This window comes from Pseudoliparis swirei, chromosome 6, assembly GCF_029220125.1.
Source record: "Pseudoliparis swirei isolate HS2019 ecotype Mariana Trench chromosome 6, NWPU_hadal_v1, whole genome shotgun sequence".
Lineage (NCBI taxonomy): Eukaryota > Metazoa > Chordata > Actinopteri > Perciformes > Liparidae > Pseudoliparis > Pseudoliparis swirei.
The window spans coordinates 1,829,749-1,854,174 of NC_079393.1; the positions used below are offsets into that span (position 1 = coordinate 1,829,749).

The following is a 24,426-nucleotide window of genomic DNA, read 5'->3' on the forward strand; positions in this document are numbered from 1 at the left end:
TATGTGAATGTCAGTCAGTTACCAAGGCCACTGGTTCTGCTGTTCAATGTTAAAGATGACAGGACCAATGGGGTCTCAATATACTTCTTTTTTTTTACTAATCTGATGTTTCACTGAAGAAACAATTTATCATCCACGATATTAAATACCTCGCTGGCACTGTATATGTAGGAGCCTCTTTGAAAACACAGCTCTGTGTGAAGTTTTGTCTTTAAAAAGAAGGAAAACACTTTTAAGCGCGATTAATTAATCGCAATTTCAAAATGTGCGATTAATTAGTTAATTTTTTTTAATCGATTGACAGCCCTAATATATACACTTATATATATGTATGTATATATGTATGTATATATGGAAATATACACGTATAGAAATGTATATATGTATGTATATATGTATATATAAATATGTCTATATATATGTATATATATATGTATATTTAGATATATGTATGTATATATATTTATATTTACACTACCGTTCAAAGGTTTGGGGTCACTTAGAAATGTCTTTATTTTTCAAAGTAAAGCACTGTTTTTTCAATGAAGATAACATTAAATCAATCAGAAATACCCTCTATACATTGTTAATGTGGTAAATGACTATTCTAGGTGGAAACGTCTGGTTTCTAATGACATATCTCCATTGGTGTATCGAGGCCCATTTCCATCAACGATCAATCCAGTGTTCTAATGGTACATTGTGTTTGCTAATCGCCTTAGAAGACTAATTTCTGATTAGAAAACCCTTGTGCAATTATGTTAGCACAGCTAAAAACAGTTATGCTGGTGATATAAGCTATACCACTGGCCTTCCTTTGACCTTGAAGTGTGAAGAACAAAATTAATACTTCAAATATTAATCATTATTTCTAACCTTGTCAATGTCTTGACTATATGTTCTATGAAATGTTCAATTCATTTGATAAATAAAAGTGAGTTTTCATGGAAGACACAAAATTGTCTGGATGACCCCAAACTTTTGAACGGTAGTGTATGTATACATATGTATGTATTTATATGTATATATACACGTATATATATGTTTATATATGTGTATATACGTGTATATATTCATATATGTACATGTATATATATTTATGTATATATACATGTATATATGTATACATATATACTGTATGTATATGTATATATACATATATATGTATATATACACATATATTTAGGTATTTATATATATGTATGTATACATATATATATGTAGACATATATATACACTACCGTTCAAAAGTTTGGGATCACCCAGACAATTTCGTGTTTTCCATGAAAACTCACACTTTTATTTATCAAATGAGTTGCAAAATGTATAGAAAATATAGTCAAGACATTGACAAGGTTAGAAATAATGATTTGTGTTTGAAGTATACATTTTTTTCTTCAAACTTTGCTTTCGTCGAAGAATGCTCCTTTTGCAGCAATTCCAGCATTGCAGACCTTTGGCATTCTAGCTGTTAATTAGTTGAGGTAATCTGTTGAAATGTCACCCCATGCTTCCTGAAGCACCTCCACCAGTTGGATTGGCTTGATGGGCACTTCTTGCGGACCATACGGTCAAGCTGCTCCCACAACAGCTCAATGGGGTTGAGATCTGGTGACTGGCCACTCCATTACAGACAGCAAGCTGCCTGCTTCTTCCCTCAAGAGTTCTTGCACAATGTGGAGGTGTGCTTTGGGTCATTGTCCTGTTGGAGGAGGACATTGGCTCCAATCAAGCGCTGCCCACAGGGTATGGCATGGCGTTGCAAAATGGAGTGATAGCCTTCCTTATTTAAAATCCCTTTGACCTGGTACAGATCTCCCACTTTCCCAGCACCAAAGCAGCCCCAGACCATCACATGACCTCCACCATGCTTGACAGATGGTGTCAGGCACTCTTCCAGCATCTCTTCACCTGTTCTGCGTCTCACAAATGTTCTTCTGTGTGATCCAAACACCTCAAACTTGGATTCATCTGTCCAGAACACCTTTTCCAATCTTCCTCTGTCCAATGCCTGTGTTCTTTTGCCCATACCAATCTTTTCTTTTTATTGGCCAGTCTCAGATCTGGCTTTTCTTTGCCACTCTGCCTAGAAGGCCAGCATCCCGGAGTCGCCTCTTCACTGTCGACGTTGACACTGGCGTTTTGCGGGTACCATTTAAAGAAGCTGCCAGTTGAGGACCTGTGAGGCGTCTATTTCTCAAACTAGAGACTCTAATGTACTTGTCTTCTTGCTGAGTTGTGCACCGGGCCTCCCACTTCTCTTTCTGCTCTGGTTAGAGCCCGTTTGTGCTGTTCTCTGAAGGAGTAGTACACACCGCTGGAGGACATTTTCAGTTTCTTTGCAATTTCTGCATGGAATAGCCTTCATTTCTAAGAACAAGAATAGACTGGCGAGTTTCACATGAAAGTTCTTTTTTTCTGGCCATTTTGAGAGTCTTATCGAACCCACAAATGTGATGCTCCAGATAATCAACTAGCTCAAAGGAAGGCCAGTTTTATAGCTTCTCTCATCAGCAAAACAGTTTTCAGCTGTGCTAACATAATTTCACAAGGGTTTTCTAATCATCCATTAGTCTTCTAAGGCGATTAGCAAACACAATGTACCATTAGAACACTGGAGTGATAGTTGATGGAAATGGGCCTCTATACACCTATGGAGATATTTCATTAGAAACCAGACGTTTCCACCTAGAATAGTCATTTACCACATTAACAATCTATAGAGCGTATTCACTCACGTGCTTGTTTGTATGCCGCTCTTCCCTTAGAAATGACCATTATATCCTGAAGGAGACACGATTTCAGTTCGAAGCGGTGTGCCTTGTGATTATGGTACTGTGCCTTATTGTTGGATGTGGGACTAATGATTCAGAATATGGGTTTATCAGCTCAATAAGACAGGCTGTTACTTCAACTTGTCAAGCATCTACTTCGGCTTCACTCGGCGTCTGAGCGTTAGGACTATTCTGTTGATACATCGGGTTGTGGGCACGTTTCCATTGACACACTCTCGTCAATAATCTCTTCTTGCTTTTTTCGCCGAGCGAAAATCAATGTCTTTCACTTGCGCAAAAGGAACTGTGGATGGAAACTTGGGAGGAAGCCATGAACATGGCAACTCCGTCGGGCGATGTCTGCCTTTACTCTGTGATTCATTTCAAGGTAAAATAAAACACTGGCTCCATGGGAACAGCACTCAGCACGGCCAGCCAGTCACTGCTGGTCCTGAAGGAGCTGGAAGCGGCTTCATCAGACACTCGTCCTGGAGGCGGAGCTGTGCGACTACGGATCATATATGAACCCAGACACGGGGCGCTTGATGTTCCCACATTTGTGGTATTTCCACAACAAGTATAACGCAGAAATAGTTGTTAATGTTCCATGGTCGATAGCGGAAATGAAAACTGTTTGACAGGAATGTGACCGGGCTATGTGCTGGTAACTAGCGAATTAACCACAGTGTTGAGCGAGTAAAATCAGGTAAAAAAGCGTTGCAAATATTCAATTCCAACCGCTGAAATCTTTCTTTGGTAATGCAGAAGGACATGAGGTTGCTGGGCTCTCGCATAATCAAACAGCGGACACGATAGCCAGGTCAACTTCTTCTGACATTTAATAAGTGGGACCCCAAGATGGCGCGATTGAGATTCTGACGTCACGTGAATACGCTGTATAAAGTGTATTTCTGATAAATTTAATGTTATCTTCATTGAAAAAAACCAATGCTTTTCTTTGACAAATAAGGACATTTCTAAGTGATCCCAAACTTTTGAACGGTAGTGTATGCAGGCACGTGCACAGATAGAGCCCTAGTGGTGCTCAAGCACCAGCCCCTTTGCCCTGGATGAGAAAAGTGCCCTTTTTGCTGGAGAAACATTTTTTTTATTCATCCGTATTTTAGAATAAAAGTTACTCTCTCTGTCACTTGCGCCCCCCCCCCCCCCATCATGAAGGAGTTATGCTTAGGACACCAACATGGTTAGCAGCGGTACTGGACATGGACTTTAAAAGCAGTGTATATGGTTTGGCACGGGCATATTTTGAGTTCTGATATTGGGCTGGTTTTTGGGCTGGTTTTAATTGGCCATTGGGCTGGTTTTGTCACACAGACCTGGCAACCCTGCGGCGCTCACGAGCCCCCCCTCCTCTCCCTCCCCCCGCCGCGCCCCTCCTCCTCCTCCACTTCCTCCTCCGCGCAGGTCTCCTCGCGCCACCAAACGGGTGCACCTCCTTTTCCTCTGACCCGCAGCACCAGACACACAGGTCATGACGGTGTTTGTCCCCTGACGTTGTTTTGTGATCAACCACAACATTAGCGCTGCTGAAAACATGACGTCACAACTGGTCCGACGTTTCCTAATGTTTTTTCTTTTTAAACTGTGATTTCAAAGCCTCGTCCAGCTGTTTACTGACGTTAGTTATGTTTAGAGGAGAGAGAGAAGAGAAAGAAGAGAGAGAGAGAGAAGAGAGAGAGGAGAGAGAGAGAAAAGAGAGAGAGAGGGAGAGAGAAGAGAGAGGAGAGAGAGAAGAGAGAGAGAGAGAATTCTTATTCCGTTCTATTTAACAGGGGCTAGTCTAGGATTTGCGTGGCCAGACTGAAAAAAAATCATAAGGCCTCTCTTGTTCAGAGGGCCGGGCCAAATGTGGAGGCGGGCCGTAACCGGCCTGCGGGCCTTAGTTTGAGGACCACTGCTCTTGGCTGTTGATGTCTATCAATATCGCTCATTTTGAAAATGACGTCAGAGGGCAATACGGATCTGTATCAGACCAGGAGGGCAATACGTGGCTGGCATGACGCCCATTAGCCAATCAGAACGCTTGTACTGTTGTTGCTATATAATAATTCATCTTTATTCATAAAGAAAATGTAAGCTAGCGGTCTGATGCTGCCCAGAGGAAACGCAGGTCGAGGATGTATTGCATCATCAGTGTATTGATGCTTATGCTTCAACTCTGTCAGAATTTTTTTTTAGCATTGGGTGCCCTTTTTTTTGGTTTGAGCACCTGCCCCCCAAAATGTCTGTGCACGTGCCTGAGTGTATGTATACGTATGTATGTATATGTATACATATATATGTATATGTATGTATACATATATCGACGCAGTTTAGTTATATATTCATTAATATATATTTTTTATATCCATAACAATCGTTTCTATGATTTTTCTTTTTGTTTGTAATTTGATGAACTGGCCCTTTAAATGCAGATCGATACATTTCGTTTTCCTCGTAACGATAATATCATCTCCAGTTAATGTCTGAAACAAACTGAATCAACATCACATCTCACCCCCTAAAACCCCACGGTGCCTGAACGCATCGCAGTGAAGGGATTAGACGGCCACACCACCGGCATGCTCCTTTTAACCGCTTCATAATGGAGCCAGGCACTCTGGGTATTTTCAGCCCGCAGAACAGGTGCGGGGCGCGCGTCCGCGCGGCCGAGGAGACCTCCCTGCATCTGCGTGCCGCCATTCAGCCGCCGCCGCGCGAGCGCTTTGTGAGGCGGTGTGAAAGCGGCCGCCCGAGACCTTGAGCAACACTCGCCTGAATGGACCGGCGCCATTAAGCGTCCCGGAGCCCGGCTCTCCAGACCCTTCACGCCTGAGAGGGGCCCTCCATCTGGCCCCGGGGGGGGGGGGGGGGGGGGCGATCAGCGGGAGTCATTACTGACTCACCTCAACACGAGGCTAATGCCGGTAAACAAAGGCCGGGGCAGCGCTGGGATTATGCTAATGAGCTCCCCGTTTAGTTGAGATTAAAGCCCGACTCGTTCTCCACGTTCTGACTCCGTCTGAAGGGCGTTTGGTCTGAAGGTCAACGCCGCGCCGCCATTACTCCTCAAGTGAAGAGCAACGGGGCGGCTTGTGCACCGGACACAAGATGTTGGTTTAGTTGATAAAACCAAACGCACACATTCACACACACACACACATGTGACCTGACCATGTGACCTGACCATGTGACCTGGACCATGTGACCTGACCATGTGACCTGGACCATGTGACCTGACCCATGTGACCTGACCATGTGACCTGCACCATGTGACCTGCACCATGTGACCTGCACCATGTGACCTGACCATGTGACCTGACCATGTGACCTGCACCATGTGACCTGACCATGTGACCTGCACCATGTGACCTGGACCATGTGACCTGCACCATGTGACCTGCACCATGTGACCTGCACCATGTGACCTGACCATGTGACCTGCACCATGTGACCTGACCATGTGACCTGACCCATGTGACCTGACCCATGTGACCTGACCCATGTGACCTGCACCATGTGACCTGACCATGTGACCTGGACCATGTGACCTGACCATGTGACCTGACCATGTGACCTGGACCATGTGACCTGGACCATGTGACCTGGACCATGTGACCTGACCATGTGACCTGGACCATGTGACCTGGCCATGTGACCTGACCCATGTGACCTGGACCATGTGACCTGGACCATGTGACCTGGACCATGTGACCTGACCCATGTGACCTGACCCATGTGACATGACCCATGTGACCTGACCATGTGACCTGACCATGTGACCTGGACCATGTGACCTGGACCATGTGACCTGGACCATGTGACCTGACCCATGTGACCTGGACCATGTGACCTGACCCATGTGACCTGGACCATGTGACCTGACCATGTGACCTGACCCATGTGACCTGGACCATGTGACCTGACCATGTGACCTGACCATGTGACCTGGACCATGTGACCTGGACCATGTGACCTGACCCATGTGACCTGGACCATGTGTCCTGCACCATGTGACCTGCACCATGTGACCTGGACCATGTGACCTGGACCATGTGACCTGACCATGTGACCTGACCATGTGTCCTGGACCATGTGACCTGACCCATGTGACCTGGACCATGTGACCTGGACCATGTGACCTGGACCATGTGACCTGGACCATGTGACCTGACCCATGTGACCTGGACCATGTGACCTGGACCATGTGTCCTGCACCATGTGACCTGGACCATGTGACCTGACCCATGTGACCTGCACCATGTGACCTGCGCGGCCGACGCTTAGTGAATGTCGTGTTCACTCGTCTCTTCTCGGTGTGGGAACCTCGTGACCTCCCGGGGAGAGGAGCGCTGTGATTGGTCGAACGGAGGCAGCCATCTGTTGACGCGCTGCCCTCTCCCATTGTTCTTCTTATCTTTATGTTATGTTCACACACACACACACACACACCGTGGTGACGCCCCGTCTCTACCTCTGCAGGTACTGCTTTCCCTTTGGCCGACCAGACGGGGCCCTGAAGGCAACGCTGGCCCTGCAGGAAAGGGTACGGCGACGCCTCTAAACGCCACTTCCTGTCCGCGGAGACGACAAATTATCAAAATACATCCCAAGTACCTCAGGGTTTATTTGTCATTATGAAGCACTTATTAAGGCCTTATTATGCATTATTATTCAACTATTTAGAGTTGTATCCTTTAATAACCTCCTAAATAGTTCTACATTCACTACTATGTTCATGGAGTTTCATAAAATTCTCTTTTTTAGAACTTTGAGAGGAAGAAAAAGTCGTAAAATGAATGTTTTCTTTCCTCTAAAATGAAAAGTAGCAAAATAGAGCAATATATTTACATCGGTTATCCATCAATAACCTCCTGAATAGTTTTATATTAATTACTTTGTTCATAAGAATCTTTATTCTCCTTTTATAAGAGGAAGAAAAAGTAGTAAAATAAAAGTTTTCTTTCCTCTAGAATGAAAGAAGAGAAATGGAGCAACACGCGTGAAGTCAGAGCGCTCGCCTTAAGACAAACTATTTATAGTGAGGAGTTAATTCTGTCCACACAACGTCGATGAAGATTTTATTCACACGTGCCATGAAGTGGCCTCCTCTTCCTCACGCTCAGTGACTCATCCTGAATGAGAGAGACGTGCACAGGTGGAAATATAACGTCTTAAACATGTTATAAAGTTATGAAGATCAACTTCCTGCCTGAAGTGGTCGTGTAATTATATTTAATAACAAAGTACAAATGTATTGTTTAAGCTGTGAGGCGTTCAGGGTCAATGGGAGCAACGTGTTTCTGTTCCACGTGGTCAGGTCCTGATGAAGGACATCACCACGCCGGCGCCGCCGGAGGAGATGAGGAGGCTGGTGCAGAGGTGTCTGGAGAACGCCGCGCACGTCAACTACCGCCAGCTCACGGAGTACGCCCACCTCACAGGTGAGCCAATCACAGGCGAGCAGATCACAGGCGAGCAGATCACAGGCGAGCCTCCTCTGTGCAAAGGGTTTGTGAGGAAACCACAGAAGAAGAGATCAATCAAGTTGTTTCTAAGAGGAAGTTACTACAATGACGCCCCCTGTGGACTAAAGTGGTAGTGTTGGTTCTGGTGCCCCCTGTGGACTAAAGTGGTAGTGTTGGTTCTGGCGCCCCCTGTGGACTAAAGTGGTAGTGTTGGTTCTGCTGCCCCCTGTGGACTAAAGTGGTAGTGTTGTTTCTGGTGCCCCCTGTGGACTAAAGTGGTAGTGTTGGTTCTGCTGCCCCCTGTGGACTAAAGTGGTAGTGTTGGTTCTGGCGCCCCCTGTGGACTAAAGTGGTAGTGTTGGTTCTGGTGCCCCCTGTGGACTACAGTGGTAGTGATGGTTCTGTTGCCCCCTGTGGACTAAAGTGGTAGTGTTGTTTCTGGTGCCCCCTGTGGACTACAGTGGTAGTGATGGTTCTGTTGCCCCCTGTGGACTAAAGTGGTAGTGATGGTTCTGGTGCCCCCTGTGGACTAAAGTGGTAGTGTTGGTTCTGGTGCCCCCTGTGGACTAAAGTGGTAGTGTTGGTTCTGCTGCCCCCTGTGGACTAAAGTGGTAGTGTTGGTTCTGGTGCCCCCTGTGGACTAAAGTGGTAGTGTTGGTTCTGGTGCCCCCTGTGGACTAAAGTGGTAGTGTTGGTTCTGGCCCCCTGTGGACTAAAGTGGTAGTGTTGGTTCTGGTGCCCCCTGTGGACTAAAGTGGTAGTGTTGGTTCTGCTGCCCCCTGTGGACTAAAGTGGTAGTGTTGTTTCTGGTGCCCCCTGTGGACTAAAGTGGTAGTGTTGGTTCTGCTGCCCCCTGTGGACTAAAGTGGTAGTGTTGTTTCTGGTGCCCCTGTGGACTAAAGTGGTAGTGTTGGTTCTGTTGCCCCCTGTGGACTAAAGTGGTAGTGTTGGTTCTGCTGCCCCCTGTGGACTAAAGTGGTAGTGTTGGTTCTGGTGCCCCCTGTGGACTAAAGTGGTAGTGTTGGTTCTGGCGCCCCCTGTGGACTAAAGTGGTAGTGTTGGTTCTGTTGCCCCCTGTGGACTAAAGTGGTAGTGTTGGTTCTGGTGCCCCCTGTGGACTAAAGTGGTAGTGTTGGTTCTGATGCCCCCTGTGGACTAAAGTGGTAGTGTTGGTTCTGGTGCCCCCTGTGGACTAAAGTGGTAGTGTTGGTTCCTGCATGACATCATCTATTTTCACCAGAATCCGATGAGCTTTAAGAAGAACTCTATACAACCAGACGACCTCCTCTCTGGTGGTCTAGTTTACTGATGGAGGTCTAGAGGACCAGGACTACACTGAGACTGGTTCAGGGCCAGGTGAAAGTCCCTCATGGTGACTTTAAAGACCAAACTGCAGGCAGAGAACCAAAGGGTCCTCTGAGTTCATGCCCTGTGTTCCGTGTGTCCTCCAGCGGACCCCCAGGACCCCCAGAAGAGGCTGGAGGCCTCCCTGAGGCTGGGGGAGCTCTGCATCGAGGTCCTGCAGCAGAACGACGAGCACCACTCCGAGGTGAGTCGCTAAAAAGATGAGTGAATCTGGGGCTTTTATTGTGAAAGGGTAGGACGGGACGACATCGTTCTCCTCGGGTTCGGGACGACTCGGCGATGCATTATGGGAAACCGAGTCCACGGTGCATCCAAATAAGGTGTTCTTTTACTACAATAACTATATTGTCCATATTTTTAAACATCTTTATTCACGTTGTACTTTCTTTCGAATACGCAGAAACAAGCATCTGTTGCCCCGCCCCCTCCCGCGTGAGTGACACCGCGGAGTCACTCGATCATTTCATTAACGCTTTTTGATCACTTTTCTGTCGCCCCCCTCCCTCCCCCGCTCGCCGCCGGTGAAGACGCCGCCCACGCCCGCCCCAGAGCGCCCGTCAGCCAGCGTCGCGTAAAACTGATCAATCGCAGGTGTCAGCGCTCTGGTACCGGGCCCCTAAGTGGCAGCGCGACGAACTCGGGCATCTGCTTCTGATCTATTAATAACGTGTTGCCGTGGCGACCGCCGCCCCCGGGGGGGGGGGCTTCAGACGTCGACGACGAGATGGATGGAGGCGCCTTTTTTCCGCTTTTTTTTTCTTCCTCAAGCTGTCACAATTAAATTAAGAGACGGATCCTAATTGTTTTGAAGATGTCATCGTTTACACGTCGAGGAACGAAGTCGCACGGCGAGCCCTGATTGGCTCAGAGCGAGTCGTGATGTCATCAGATCACGCAGGTGCGTCCACGAAGAATCCCCCGTTCGGGTTTATTCGAGGAGGAAAATAATAACGGATAAAAAAACATAAGATCAGAACCTTCGGAGCGGAGCGGCGACGTCCGGAAGTCGTGCGCTCGTAAACGCCGTCGTAGCAGGAAACGTAACAAAAATGCTCTGCTAACGTGCTAACGTGCTAACAGACGCACACACAGACGCCGCCATTTTTGCCTCTAGAATCACCAGCCGGCGGTCTCAGTGACGACAAACACTGACCGACACAAGAAGAAGAAGAAACTCGTACACAAACACACAAAAGTTTCAAAAGGTTTGAACTCACTTCATTAGCCCCTCCCCCCTTCCTTAGCCCCTCCCCCCTAAAGGAAACTCCTGCTCCTGGTAAATCAGATTCAAGTTGTCATAATTGATCTGACGCTGCTTTCTGTTTCTCTCTTGTGTTCCTCGGGGGGGAAGGGAAGAGAGGTGAGTTCCTTCTCTTGTTGTTGTTGTTGTTGTTGTGTCCATCTCCTTGGCCCTCGTCCTCCATGGCCTTCTGGTTGTGGTTGTGAGATAAAATGGCCGCCGTCTTCTTTCTTCTCCTTTGTGTGCTTGTCTTTCTTTGTTCTTCTTCCTTTGTTCTTCATCCTTCACCTCTTCTGCTTGGTTGTATCCCTTTGTTCTTCGTCTCTCGGTCCTCTTCCTCTTTCTTCCTCCTTCCTTTCAAGCTTTCTTTACTTCGGTCCCCCTTTTTTCCCAACCTTCCAGTCTTTAAGTGTTTCTCTTCCTTCTCCTCTTTTGTTTTGTTTATTCACATCTCCGAGATCTTTTCTTTCATTTACATTTCCTCTTTCTCTTTTTCCATAATCTTTAAATGTTCCCGTTTTACCTTCTTCCACCTTTCATTCCTTAATTTACCCTTTATTTATTTTGCATTGCTCTGTCTCTCTTCTTCCCTTCTATCGTCCCTTTTTCTTTTATTCTTTCACTTTAATTCCCCTCCTCTAACTTTTTCATTTACTTCGTCATCCTCCTCTCTTCCATTCTCCTGTAACTCGTCACTTCATCCTCTTCCCTCCTCTCTTCCAATCCTCCCTGTTTCTCGTTCTTCACCTTCTTTCATGTTCTCTCCCTTCTTCTTTTCTCCATTTCCTACCATTGTCCTTTCTTTCCTTTACTCTTTCTTGATGTCTTCCAGTCCTTTTGTTCGTATTCAATTACTTTTGTTGCCCTTTTTATTTGTTTTACTCCTTCACAACTTTATTCCCTTCCTCCGTTGCTCTATCAGACCTGTATTCCCTTTATCCGTGTCTCTATCAGACCTTTATTCCCTCTATCTGTTTTTTATCAGACCTGTATTCCCTTCATCCGTGTCTCTATCAGAACTTTATTCCCTTTATCCGTTACTCTATCAGACCTTTATTCCCTTCATCCGTTTCTCTATCAGACCTTTATTCCCTTCATCCGTTTCTCTATCAGACCTTTATTCCCTTCATCCGTTTCTCTATCAGACCTTTATTCCCTTCATCCGTTTCTCTATCAGACCTTTATTCCCTTCATCCGTTTCTCTATCAGACCTTTATTCCCTTCATCCGTTTCTCTATCAGACCTTTATTCCCTTCATCCGTTTCTCTATCAGACCTTTATTCCCTCTATCTGTTTTCTATCAGACCTTTATTCCCTCTATCTGTTTTCTATCAGACCTTTATTCCCTTTCATCCGTGTCTCTATCAGACCTTTATTCCCTTTATCCGTTTCTCTATCAGACCTTTATTCCCTTCATCCGTTTCTCTATCAGACCTTTATTCCCTCTATCTGTTTTCTATCAGACCTTTATTCCCTTTCATCCATTTTTCTATCAGACCTTTATTCCCTTTTATCCGTTTCTCTATCAGACCTTTATTCCCTTTATCCATTTCTTTATCAGAAATGTATTCCCTGTATTTGTTTTCTATCAGACCTTTATTCCCTCTATCTGTTGTCTATCAGACCTTTATTCCCTTTATCCCTTTCTCTATCAGACCTTTATTCCCTTTTATCCATTTCTCTATCAGACCTTTATTCCCTTCATCCGTTTCTCTATCAGACCTTTATTCCCTCTATCTGTTTTCTATCAGACCTTTATTCCCTCTATCTGTTTTCTATCAGAACTTTATTCCCTTTCATCCATTTCTCTATCAGACCTTTATTCCCTTTTATCCATTTCTCTATCAGACCTTTATTCCTTGTATCTGTTTTCTATCAGACCTTTATTCCCTGTATCTGTTTTCTATCAGACCTTTATTCCCTTCATCCGTTTCTCTATCAGACCTATATTCCCTTTATCCATTTTTCTATCAGACCTTTATTCCCTGTATCTGTTTTCTATCAAACCTTTATTCCCTGTATCTGTTTTCTATCAGACCTTTATTCCCTGTATCTGTTTTCTATCAGACCGAAAAACCTGAAAAGGCGCGTTTGAAAAGGCGTGTTTGAAAAGGCGTCCTCACAAGGCCACGAGTACGAGCCGCCGCGCCGCTTCCCTTTACTCTCGCCGCCATCTCCGAATACCGACCTCCGTGCAGCCGGCATGCGACTCAAGGCCGGTTGCACTTTTCATCTGGGAAGTCCTTTAGTCACCGGAGCAGGCCGACCTCTGACCTTCTGGAGATCCACAGGAGGAATGCGAGAAGCTCGTCTGGATGGTTTTTTTTCTTCCTTCATCCTCCTTTTCAGTTTAAAAGCAGCGGCTGAAGATTTTATCGCATCTGCTATTTATTTATTTATTTAGGATGTTTTTCACGTCAAAGTGATTTGAATTTATTACATGTCTAAAATACAAAATGCAATTATTCACTCCAGACACGCGTGGAGCCGCTTGTTGAATAGCATTCCCAGTGCAGAGTTTTTAATTGACTATTGTATGAAAATAGAAAAAGTCTTCTGGTGTAAAACACGTTGAAAAGTTATTTCAAAACCACCGAACATCCCTTTTGGATTCAAGGTTCTCGATACGGGATTCTGTTACGTATCTGTTGCCTCCACACGGCGACAGAAAGCAAAACACACATGCAAGAAACGTCGGAGTAGTCAGGGGTTAGCACGCAGCCCATGGTTAGCATTAGCACGCAGGATGTGGTTAGCATCCAGTACGTGGTTAGCACACAGTTTGTGGTTAGCATTAGCACACAGCACGAGGTTAGCATGCAGCACATGATTTATTTGTATTATTAAACCTTTATTTAACCTGGTGAAACCCATTGAGATTAAAAATACATTTGTTCAAGGTTGACCTGGAGAAGACGGTCAACAACATTAGCATTAGCATGCAGCATGTGGTTAGCATTAGCATGCAGCACGTGGTTAGCACACAGCGCGTGGTTAGCATATACATGGTTTGTGACATTGGGCTATATTTAAATATAAAATAAACTGAATGTAGCTCGTTGGTTTTGTTATGTTAAACTGAACTTTTTGAAGAGTTGTAAACCAAAACCCAGACCACTTCCTGTCCTCCTGTGACGTTAAACCCAGACCACTTCCTGTGATGTCATCACTGTGTGTCTCATGTAAACACAGACCACTTCCTGTCCCCCTGTCCCAGGCGTTCTCGTGGTGGTCCGATCTGATGGCCGCCCACGCCGAGGCCTTCCTGGCTCTGTACCGAGCCGACATGGACGCTGCTCTGCAGGAGCAGCCCGTGGACTCGTGGGACAGCTTCCCTCTGTTCCAGATGCTCAACAACTTCCTGCGACTGGACCGTGAGTTTGACCTTCTCTCTCCGTCTATCACGGCCAGAGGCTGTGAAAACCAACGGGCATTGAACGCATCACGTGTGACGGACGCTTCCATCAGAAATAACACAAACGAAGATTAACACTTAATATTTCATCGAGAGCATTATCTCACATTTCACGACTTCGTCTCTTCTTCTCCTTCTTTTTTCTTATTCTTCCACTTTTTCTTCTTATTCTTCTCCTTCCTCTTCTTCTCCTCCTCCTCCTCGTCTCCATCGTTCCTCTCACGTCTAACGGCCTCCCCCTGTTTTCCCCTCTGAAGGTTTATTGTGGTTCGACTCGTCGGCCGAGTGTCAGAAACATTCAGAGAATCTTCACTCTGCCAGTTTCTGTGGGCTCTGAACCAGCAACACACACACACACTAACACACACATACTAACACACACACACACGCACACACTAACACACACACACCACACACTAACACACACATACTAACACACACACGCACACACACACACACACTAACACACACATACTAACACACACACGCACACACACACACACTAACACACACATACTAACACACACGCACCCATACACTGACACACTAACACACACACTAACACACACACTGACACACTAACGCACACGCATGCACACACACACACATACACACACTAACACACCCACACACAAATGCACTAACACACACACTAACACACAGACACGCACGCACAAACATACACACACACACACATACACACACGCAGCGCTTCCTGATCTTCTCCAAATTAAATCCGGTCCGTTTCTCTGGTGGTGAAACGAACCGGATACAAAACACGTGTTTCTGGTTCCTCGCCGTCGCCATCTTGCTTTCTGACCTCCGCCTTCTTGGCACCAAAAGGGGCGGAGCTTAGTACAAGCGAATGTTGAATGAGACACATGAAGCATAGACTTCTATACAACCAGAGGAGTCGCCCCCTGGTGGTCAATAGAGAGAATGCAGATTTATTACAGGAATCGTTGACTTCTATACAACCAGAGGAGTCACCACTTTAACTGAGAACATAACTTGAGTTCTTTCCTGTCGTCTTCACACCTCCAAAGAGAAACACTTTGTAATGACTTAAAAATAATGAACGTAGAGAAATTGGATCCGTGTTTGTTGCAACAACAAAAATTAGCACAAAGTTTCCCCCGCGGCGGAATATAAATACTTTACCTGTGAGATCTCTCACTCTGCCCTCGGCTGAGAGCCCGACCTCCGCTGTCGGCTAAAACGGGTTCTTGCCACCGAGAGCGCCAATTATGAGACGGCGAGGCTCGTTAAGAGACGAGGTCAAAGGTCGACGGCAACGGCGGAGGACTAATTAACACGAGCGGCGCGGGGGGGGGGGGAGGGCGGTCAGCTGACCCGCCTACCTGTCGCCCGCCTCACCTCACCGGCTTCACTCGGCTCATGTGATGAAGATTCAGTTCGTGCTGGTTTACTGTAATAACGGTAATGATGCAGTGAAGCTGGAACTCAGAACATCGTCTTAGCTGGAGTGATTCCAGTTTGTCTTTGTGCCATTTTAAGAAAAACATTATGGTTTATGAATTATGATTATCGGGATTATTATTGTGAATCAGATTTTCAGAAACCACAACGTCAATTTATTTCGACGTTCAGCTAGTCACGTGAGTTACGCGAAAAACGTACTCAAGTTACGTGAAAAATTTACTCAAGTTACGTGTCAAATTTACTCGTTACGTCACAAACGTACTGAAGTTACGTGACAAACGTACTCGAGTTACGTGGCAAACGTACTCGCGTTACGTAACAAACATACTCACGTTACGTAACAAACGTACTCACGTTACGTGACAAACATACTCACGTTACGTGACAAACGTACTCAAGTTACGTAACAAACATACTAAAGTTACGTGACAAATGTACTCGAGTTACGTGACAAACGTACTCACGTTACGTAACAAACGTACTCGAGTTACGTGACAAACGTACTCGAGTTACGTGACAAACGTACTCACGTTACGTAACAAACATACTCAAGTTACGTGACAAACGTACTCACGTTACATGACAAACGTACTAAAGTTATATAACAAACATACTCAAGTTACGTGACAAATGTATTCACGTTACATGACAAATGTATTCACGTTACGTGACAAACGTACTAAAGTTACGTAACAAACGTACTCACGTTACGTAACAAACATACTCGAGTTACATAACAAACGTACTCGAGTTACGTAACAAACGTACTCACGTTACGTAACAAACATACTCAAGTTACATAACAAACGTACTCACATTACGTGACAAACATACTCACGTTACGTAACAAACATACTCAAGTTACGTGACAAACGTACTCACGTTACGTGACAAACGTACTAAAGTTACGTAAGAAACATACTCGAGTTACGTAACAAACGTACACATTTTGAGCCAAACTAAACCTAAAGAAGTACTGGCGATGTATTTGTACTTATTTATCCCTTAAGTGCACCTGAAATGCACCTGGGGGAGCCGTCGATTTCTGACGGTCGACATGTTGATTTGAAGATATAAAAAGCTTCAATTTCTTCCGCCAAGATTTCGAGAATTAAAAACAACATGGCCGCTCACACAGAGTTCTACCTGTGTGGTGGACGAGGCCTTTTCTAAATGCGATCGCTCCTTCCTTGCCGGAGCGTTTGAATGCTAAGTGCTTCACGCCTCTGAAATGTGAAGCTGAAGATTTAAAAAATAATAATCTTTTTTTTTTACGTGACATTTCATCGTTTCTCCTCATAAACCTTCTCCATTATGTCTTTGGTTGAATCTGTGAATGACAAAAAAACATATTTACTGGAAGGCGTCCACGCCCACTCGTGTTCTCAACGTGCTTTCCGACATCTCGAGGTCGCAAGGAAAAACACCGAACAACAACCTGAAAAGAGATTTTAAATGAAGTGTTCAGGTCGGAGCGCCTCGCCGTCGGGTCCCGCCGGGCTGCCGGAGAGAGGAGAAGGAGAACCGGAGCGGTGTCATCGGGTCCTCCCTCCTCCTCGGAAGCTTTGTCCGGGCGCCAGCGGAGCTGCTGGCGAGGAGCGAGGCGTTGTTTAACACGGCCGGCGCCAAAGCGCCTCCGATACAGTAACAGGCGGGCGGGTAGAGGTCGCGACCCCGTAAATCTCTTTTCTCTCCGTGGCGCGGTATCTTTTATACTTGTTCGCTAATTGCCGTTCTCCGTCGACGGCGTAATTATTGCGAGTGTCACAACATTAGTGGAGTTGAAGTGAAGCGTAACGAAGGCGACAGACGGGAAGAAAAGACGAATTACAGGAGCGGGTGAAAATCTTAGTTTTGACAAATGAGGTCTTCCCTTTTTTTTTCTTCTTCTTCTACTTCATAACGACGTCTGAAAGAGAGATTAATTTGAGTTCAGAGGCTCGAATGATGAAGTTTATTTACCGGTCGACCTTCTCTGATGAATAATGAACGACTTCCCTAATTGTTTTCCGGCCTTTAAATTTATTTTTTTCACATTCAAAACCGTTAAAATATTAAATAAAACCTCCTCGGTGGAAGCCAATCTCAAGTGACTGAAATTATAGATATAAATAATATAACAATATATATATGTATATGTAAATATAAATACATATATATATATAAATAAATAAATCTTTATATATATATGATTACATATTTATATATATAAATATCTAAATATTTTTATTAAAAATATATATTTATATATAACAATATCTAAGTATTTTTATTAAATATATATATTTGTATTTATAAATACGTATTTCTATATATATATATATTTCTGTATATAAATAAATGTTTCTATATCTATAAATATTTTTATTAAATATATGTCTATTTATATATATTAATAAATATTTGTATATAACTATATACATATTTATATACGTGTATATATATACATGACTACATATTTAAATTTATAAATATTGTTAGATTTATTTCTATATATAAATATGTTTATGTTTATAAATATTGATATATATATCTAGATATCAATATTTATATATGTCTATAGATAGACATATATAAATATATACAGTATATAAATATTGATACATATATCAATATGTATATATATGTATTTTTTAATATATATATAAATATTTAAATATATATGTTTTTTAAGATATATATATATATATATATATATGTAGTGTATATATATTTAGGGTGTCGTCTTTGACGAGTGTATTATGTCTATATTGTTTAAATGCTCACTTGCTCGTCGGCGGTCGGCGGTCTCTCCTCTCCGGAGGCCAAAAGGCTAGTGTGTTAATCATGAGAGAGGAATTACAGCTAATGAAGCCCTGAGAGACGCCGCCGCGCTTCCACCGCCATCTTGCCTTTTGTCTCGACTCGCCGAGGATCGCCGGCGTCTCCAGAGACGTGTATACATGTGTATGCGTGTATATAAATATATATATTCTTCCTGTCTGTTTCACTGTCTTTCTCAACCCCCCTGTGAGGTGTGTGTGGAGGGGAGGGGGGGGGGACACACACCTGTGCAGCTTCAGGGTGAGTTACACCTTCTTTGCTCTCTTAAATGGTAAATATGAAGTGGACCCAGTCACCTGTTGGTTTGTGGACTTTCAGCATGTTTGGCCGTCGCCATTTTTTATTTTTTTAAACAAGGCGGTGGAGCTAAGGACGACCCCCGACGCTGAATACGACATTATTAGGTGACAAAAGAAATGTAACGATTAATATTGTGACGTCTTATGTCGGAAGACGAAAACACAGGCGACTCCCATAGCTGTCAATCACCTTGTAGCCCCGCCCCTTTGTGTGTGTTGCTTTGTTTGAACCTGATTTTTATTTTTTTTTTCTTTAAAAATAAATTATTATCAAAAGAAGAGTTTGAAGGTTTTGTTTTACAACCCAAAGACAAACGATTCCGTTTCAGTAATATATTTATGTATATATATATATATATATTTATATATATTTATTTATATGTATATATATATATTAGGGCTGTCAATCGATTAAAAAAAATTAACTAATTAATTGCACATTTTGAAATTCATTAATCGCGATTAATCGCAATTAAAAGTTAGAAGTTCATTCTTTTTAAAGACCAAACTTCACACAGAGCTGTGTTTTCAAAGAGGCTCCTACCTATAAAGTGCCAGCGAGGTATTTGATATTGTGGATGATAAATTGTTTCTTCAGTGAAACATCCAGATTAGTAAAAAAAAAGAAGTATATTGAGACCCCATTGGTCCTGTCATCTTTACCACTGAACAGCAGAACCAGTGGCCTTGGTGACTGACTGACATTCACATATGTCACGTTAACCCTCTGGAGGCTGGGCTCATTTTATACATTTTACAAAAACATGTAAATTCACCTTTTCAAGGCGTTTTCATATGACACATACCCACGTGTTCTACATCAAACATTCCAGAACAATCTCAGCTCTATTCAATGAGGCTCAGTTGTCCTGGTGCCGTGTTCTCTGCTCTCTGACTCACAGGCTGCTAATGAGCCTCACCTGTGAGGTGGGAGGTCCTTGTGATTTACTGAGTGTTCATTGGTTGTTTTTTTCCCAAAATGTTGACAGACAAACGGATTGACCAATCACGGTGAAGGTTTCGTGTGACGAGTTCTTTCCGCCGCGTCACCCGACACGTCGCCCTCTGTTCCTCTGTGTATCAGAGGGGGAGACGGGAGGAAGGAGGAGCAGGAGGAAACCCGACTGATTCATCCACGAGTTTAAACTGATTTCTACTCCTTATTTTCGCGGAGAAATAATTGTTTTAAAAACGGAAACAGTGTTAAACCGTACTGCCGCGGTTTGACACTCGGTTTGAGTGTAAAAACTTCAACGAACACCGGAAGTAAACAAAGTTGCGTTAATTGCGTTAAAATATTTTAGTGCGTTAACGCGGCCAAATTAATCGCATAGATTAACGCGTTAACGCTGACAGCCCTAATATATATATATGTAATGTATATATATATATTTATATATGTGAATATATATTTATATTTATTTATTTTTATATATATATATATTTATTTATATGTATATATATATATTTATATGTATGTATATATATATATTTTTATCTTTATATATTTGTATTTATATTTATATGTATTTATAAATCGACATTCAAGCTCATCTCCAGAGTGTTGGACGGGGTTGAGGTCAAAGGGTCAACTGACTCCTGACCCTCACCCAGTCCCTCTAACTGCGCCCCCCCTTGCTCCACCCCCTTTCCCACAGTGCACCTGTGCAACGGGCCGTTCCACAGACACCTGCAGGACCTGTTTGTGCCCCTGGTGGTGCGCTACATCGACCTGATGGAGTCGTCCATCGCCCAGTCCATCCACCGCGGCTTTGAGCAGGAGACCTGGCAGCCGGTCAAGTAAGAGGGGGGGGGGGGGGGCAAAAAGGGTGCGTTCAGGTACAAGGCAGGCGCAGTAAATACAGTCGAGAAAGAGGAGATAAAACAATCTGCAGATTTAAAGTCGTTATTATAAACACAACAAGTAACAACAAAGAATCCACGAGCAGACGGAGAAGAAGCAGGAAGTCGACCCCGATGGACTTTCAAAATAAAACACCTCTCTGCAGACTGGCGGCCCCGCGCGTCTTTGATCTTTGTTCCTGTTGAGAGACAAAGTCGAAACAAAGTAGCAAATAACAACAAGTACAGTTTTATTTTTTATTTTAAGATTATTATTCACGACGTTTGAACAGCGGTTTGTCGTCGGCGACGGTCGGCTGCCGGTTGTGCGTCTCCGTGGTTACCGTCTCCGTTTCCTCTCTCTCTCTCTCGCCCTCCGCCCCCCCCCCCCCAGGTCTCTGACTCACACCCTAGCGAGCGTCCCTCTTCCCAGAGTCCCCGGCCTCACGCTGCCCAGCCTCCCGGCCTGGATGGGACCGCTGTGTGAGACCACGTATGTATGGGGGGGGGGTCTGAGAATGTTACCCCCAAGATGAAACTACCAATATTGAGAGGCAGAGAATAACGTGTCTGTGTCCAGACCTCCGGGTTTCTGTCCGTCTGCATGTCTGAGTCCCTGAAGACCAGAACCCCCCCCCCCCCCCCGCATGAAGCCTGAGAGCATGCAGCATGCGGCCGTGTTCTCTCTGACCGTCACTGTGTTGCAGCCGTGTGAGTGGAGAGGAGCCGATCGGCTGTATTGATCCGTCCGTGAATTCACTTTTACGTTTCAGCCTCCGAGGAACTTCTCAAAGTGTTGAAAAGTGTCAAATCAGCTCAAAAGATCCACAAAAAAACAAATAATGAAATATATTTAAAGACCTCCTGAATACGAAAGAGATTTAAAAACAACATGTCGGCGGTTTTTCTGTGTTTTCCAACGTCGAAGTCGCTTTCAGACGTTTTTTTTAAAGATGTTTTTATTAATCCGTACTTTAAGTTCATTAAAACGACATTTTAATCCCCAGTTCCAATAAAGCTCTTCGTGTTGAAGCCGTAGCCACGTTTAATACGCCGGAGTCGTGTGTGAGGTCATCGTCATCCGAAGTCGTTCATTTCCACCAATCAAATGCTCTGAGAGCAGCGAGTTCCAGCCAATCGGAGGCGGGGGCGGGACTAAGAGTCCGTCACGCGTACGTGAGATGGACGGAACATGGCGAAGGAGAACCGCCGCCGTGTGCTTCAACGTGTCCGACGGCCATGTTTGGCGGCCATGTTGGGGGCCACGGGGCCGGCGGCGTTTCTTTAGAGGACCCCCCCCCTCCCCCCCCCCCTCTCGGCTCCACTCGGTGCAGCGAGGGAGGATGGAGGGAAGAAAGAAGAAGCTGGCACTTCATTAGCGAAGCACAGACGGGCGAGTGGGATCGGTCCGTTCCCCGGGGAGCGCCGCTCGGAGGAGAGCGCCACTAATTAGACATGAGGGGGGCGGGGGGGGGGGGGGGCAGAGCGGCTAATTGCACCGCGGACTCGGCCCAAAGCGTTTATTCCTGAGCGCCACTTGTGAAGGAAACAGTCTTTTTAAGGCGGAGTGAGAGAAGTGAGGGAGCCCCCCCCCCCCCCGCTGTCGCTCTAGCCGGCCGCTGTACACTTGCATGTCGGCGGCGACGCGTTGCCGTGTGACCTGTTGGCACGGGAGACGGCCATCTGTCTGCACCACCTGAAACCTGTTGGAGACCCCCGAGTGCACTCCGTGTGGTGCGTTCACGGTCTCCTCCGGCTGTAGGAAACGCCAGTTAGGATGCAACCGGTTTGGAAACGAGGTTTTCTGTCCCTCTCGTCTAAAGAAACGTGGAATTAAACTATTAAAAAGATAAAAGTGAGGAGAATGTTCTTCACTGTTTGGATCTTCAAAAGCAAACTGTGAAGCCTCCGGTGTCGGAGTGTTCTTGAACGCACCACACGATGTCTTTACCGACACTGACTTTGCTTTTAATACAAACAATATTTTGATTGACGCATCAAGATGTAGATCAAAGACATTCACACATCAACGTCAGCGTATAGACCTGCAGCTCACCAGCAAAGGGTTTAGCTTCCTGGGAAGGAGGAAGTAGAGCTAAGAAGAACAGGAAGTAGAGCTGAGAGGAAGAGGAAGAAGAGGAGGTAGAGCTGAGAAGAAGAGGAAGTAGAGCTGAGAAGAAGAGGAAGTAGAGCTGAGGAGAAGAGGAAGTAGAGCTGAGGAGAAGAGGAAGTAGAGCTGAGAAGAAGAGGAAGTAGAGCTGAGGAGAAGAGGAAGTAGAGCTGAGGAGAAGAGGAAGTAGAGCTGAGGAGAGGAAGTGGTCAGAAGTCACGTCGGCATTTCATTTAAAGTCATTTCACTTCATCCCCGGAGAGAAGGAAAGAAATGGACCCTAAATACAGACGGATAAAACAAAGTGTAAACTACTTGATGGTGGTGACCCCGACGTGGCGTTCACTGACCCTCTCTCCCCCCCCCCCCTCAGCACCGGCTCGGCCACCTCGGAGGACTTGTTCTGGAAGCTGGACGCGCTGCAGATGTTCGTGCTGGACCTCCACTGGCCCGAGCCCGAGTTCGCCAAACACCTGGAGCAGCGTCTGAAGCTGATGGCCAGCGACATGATGGAGGCCTGTGTCAAGAGGTCACGACCTCTCCTCTCTCTCCTTGTGGCGCACGTCAACGTGAAGCCTCTTTATTTCATTATATGTATTATATTCTGTGACGTAAACAAACCAGTGAAGACACAACCTCGGAGGTCACAGAGCTTCATATAAAATAACTTGATTTAGTTATTTAACCAAAACATTCACATTTATGCGTCTCAGTTTTCCAGTAATTTCTTTGCTGAAATTTCGATATTTTTTTGCTCCACAGAACGAAATGTGCCTTTGACTCTCGGATCCAGAAGGCGAGCCGGTCCACGGACCTCCGCGTGGCGCCGCCGCTGTGCGCCATGTTCAACGTGCTGATGGACGCCAAGAAGCAGAGCGCCAAGCTGTGTGTGCTGGACACGGGGCAGGAGGTAGGCCCAGGTCATGTGACCTCTGCACGTCACACACACATCTGACCCACACCTGGAGAAGACCTGGACCCAAATGTAAAGACGTAGACCTGAAGGCCCCCGAAGGCCCCCGAGGGCCCCTGTTTCTTATTAAACTAATTAAAATGTAAAACCGTGAATGTGTTTCACCACTCTGCCCTCTTTTCCTTGTCTTGTGTCCTCGTTTCCTCATGTCCTCGTGTGTCCCTGTGTGTCCCCATGTCCTTGTGTCCTTGATTCCTCATGTCCCTGTACCCTGGTGTGTCCCTGTGTGTCCTCGTTTGTCCCCACGTCCTCATCTCCTCGTCTCCTCACGTCCTCATCTCCTCGTCTCCTCACGTCCTCGTCTCCTCGTCTCCAGATTGACAAACAGTGGGTAAGTCCCGCCTCTCTTAGTTTTCATCTTTCACTCGTCACATGTTCTTCATCTTTATTATAATGTTGTTAGTTGATCAATAATAAATGTTTGTTTGTTGTTGTTTTTGTGAGACGATCATGTTGATACAATGGTAAACATCTTGTTGTTGTTGTTGTTGCAGACTTAATATCACGGTTGTTATTGATCAGATAAACATCTATAAGTATTAACTTTCTATCTTTAAATGTTTTTATTAAACATTTAACTAAATAATAAAATATATGAACCAGAAACAAACATCTGGTCCATAAAGTTAAAGTTAAGTTAATTAAAGTTAATAACACTTTATTATTATTAATTA

At 44.9% G+C, this 24,426-nt stretch overlaps 1 protein-coding gene across 5 annotated transcripts in view; it reads left to right on the top strand.

The window, feature by feature from the left end:
- The window catches only part of cadps2 (Ca++-dependent secretion activator 2), a 91,866-nt gene that overhangs the window by 54,632 nt on the left and 12,808 nt on the right, over positions 1-24,426 (top strand). For 4 of the 5 annotated variants that reach the window (XM_056415730.1, XM_056415731.1, XM_056415735.1 and 1 more), the window contains 9 exons: positions 7,257-7,320; positions 8,095-8,218; positions 9,694-9,791; positions 14,065-14,221; positions 20,486-20,627; positions 21,064-21,162; positions 23,153-23,308; positions 23,542-23,689; positions 24,069-24,083. In XM_056415730.1, the coding sequence (XP_056271705.1) occupies positions 7,257-7,320; positions 8,095-8,218; positions 9,694-9,791; positions 14,065-14,221; positions 20,486-20,627; positions 21,064-21,162; positions 23,153-23,308; positions 23,542-23,689; positions 24,069-24,083 (1,003 nt within the window). The remainder of the gene's footprint in view (positions 1-7,256; positions 7,321-8,094; positions 8,219-9,693; positions 9,792-14,064; positions 14,222-20,485; positions 20,628-21,063; positions 21,163-23,152; positions 23,309-23,541; positions 23,690-24,068; positions 24,084-24,426) is intronic. The other variant, XM_056415732.1, reaches the window with a different exon arrangement.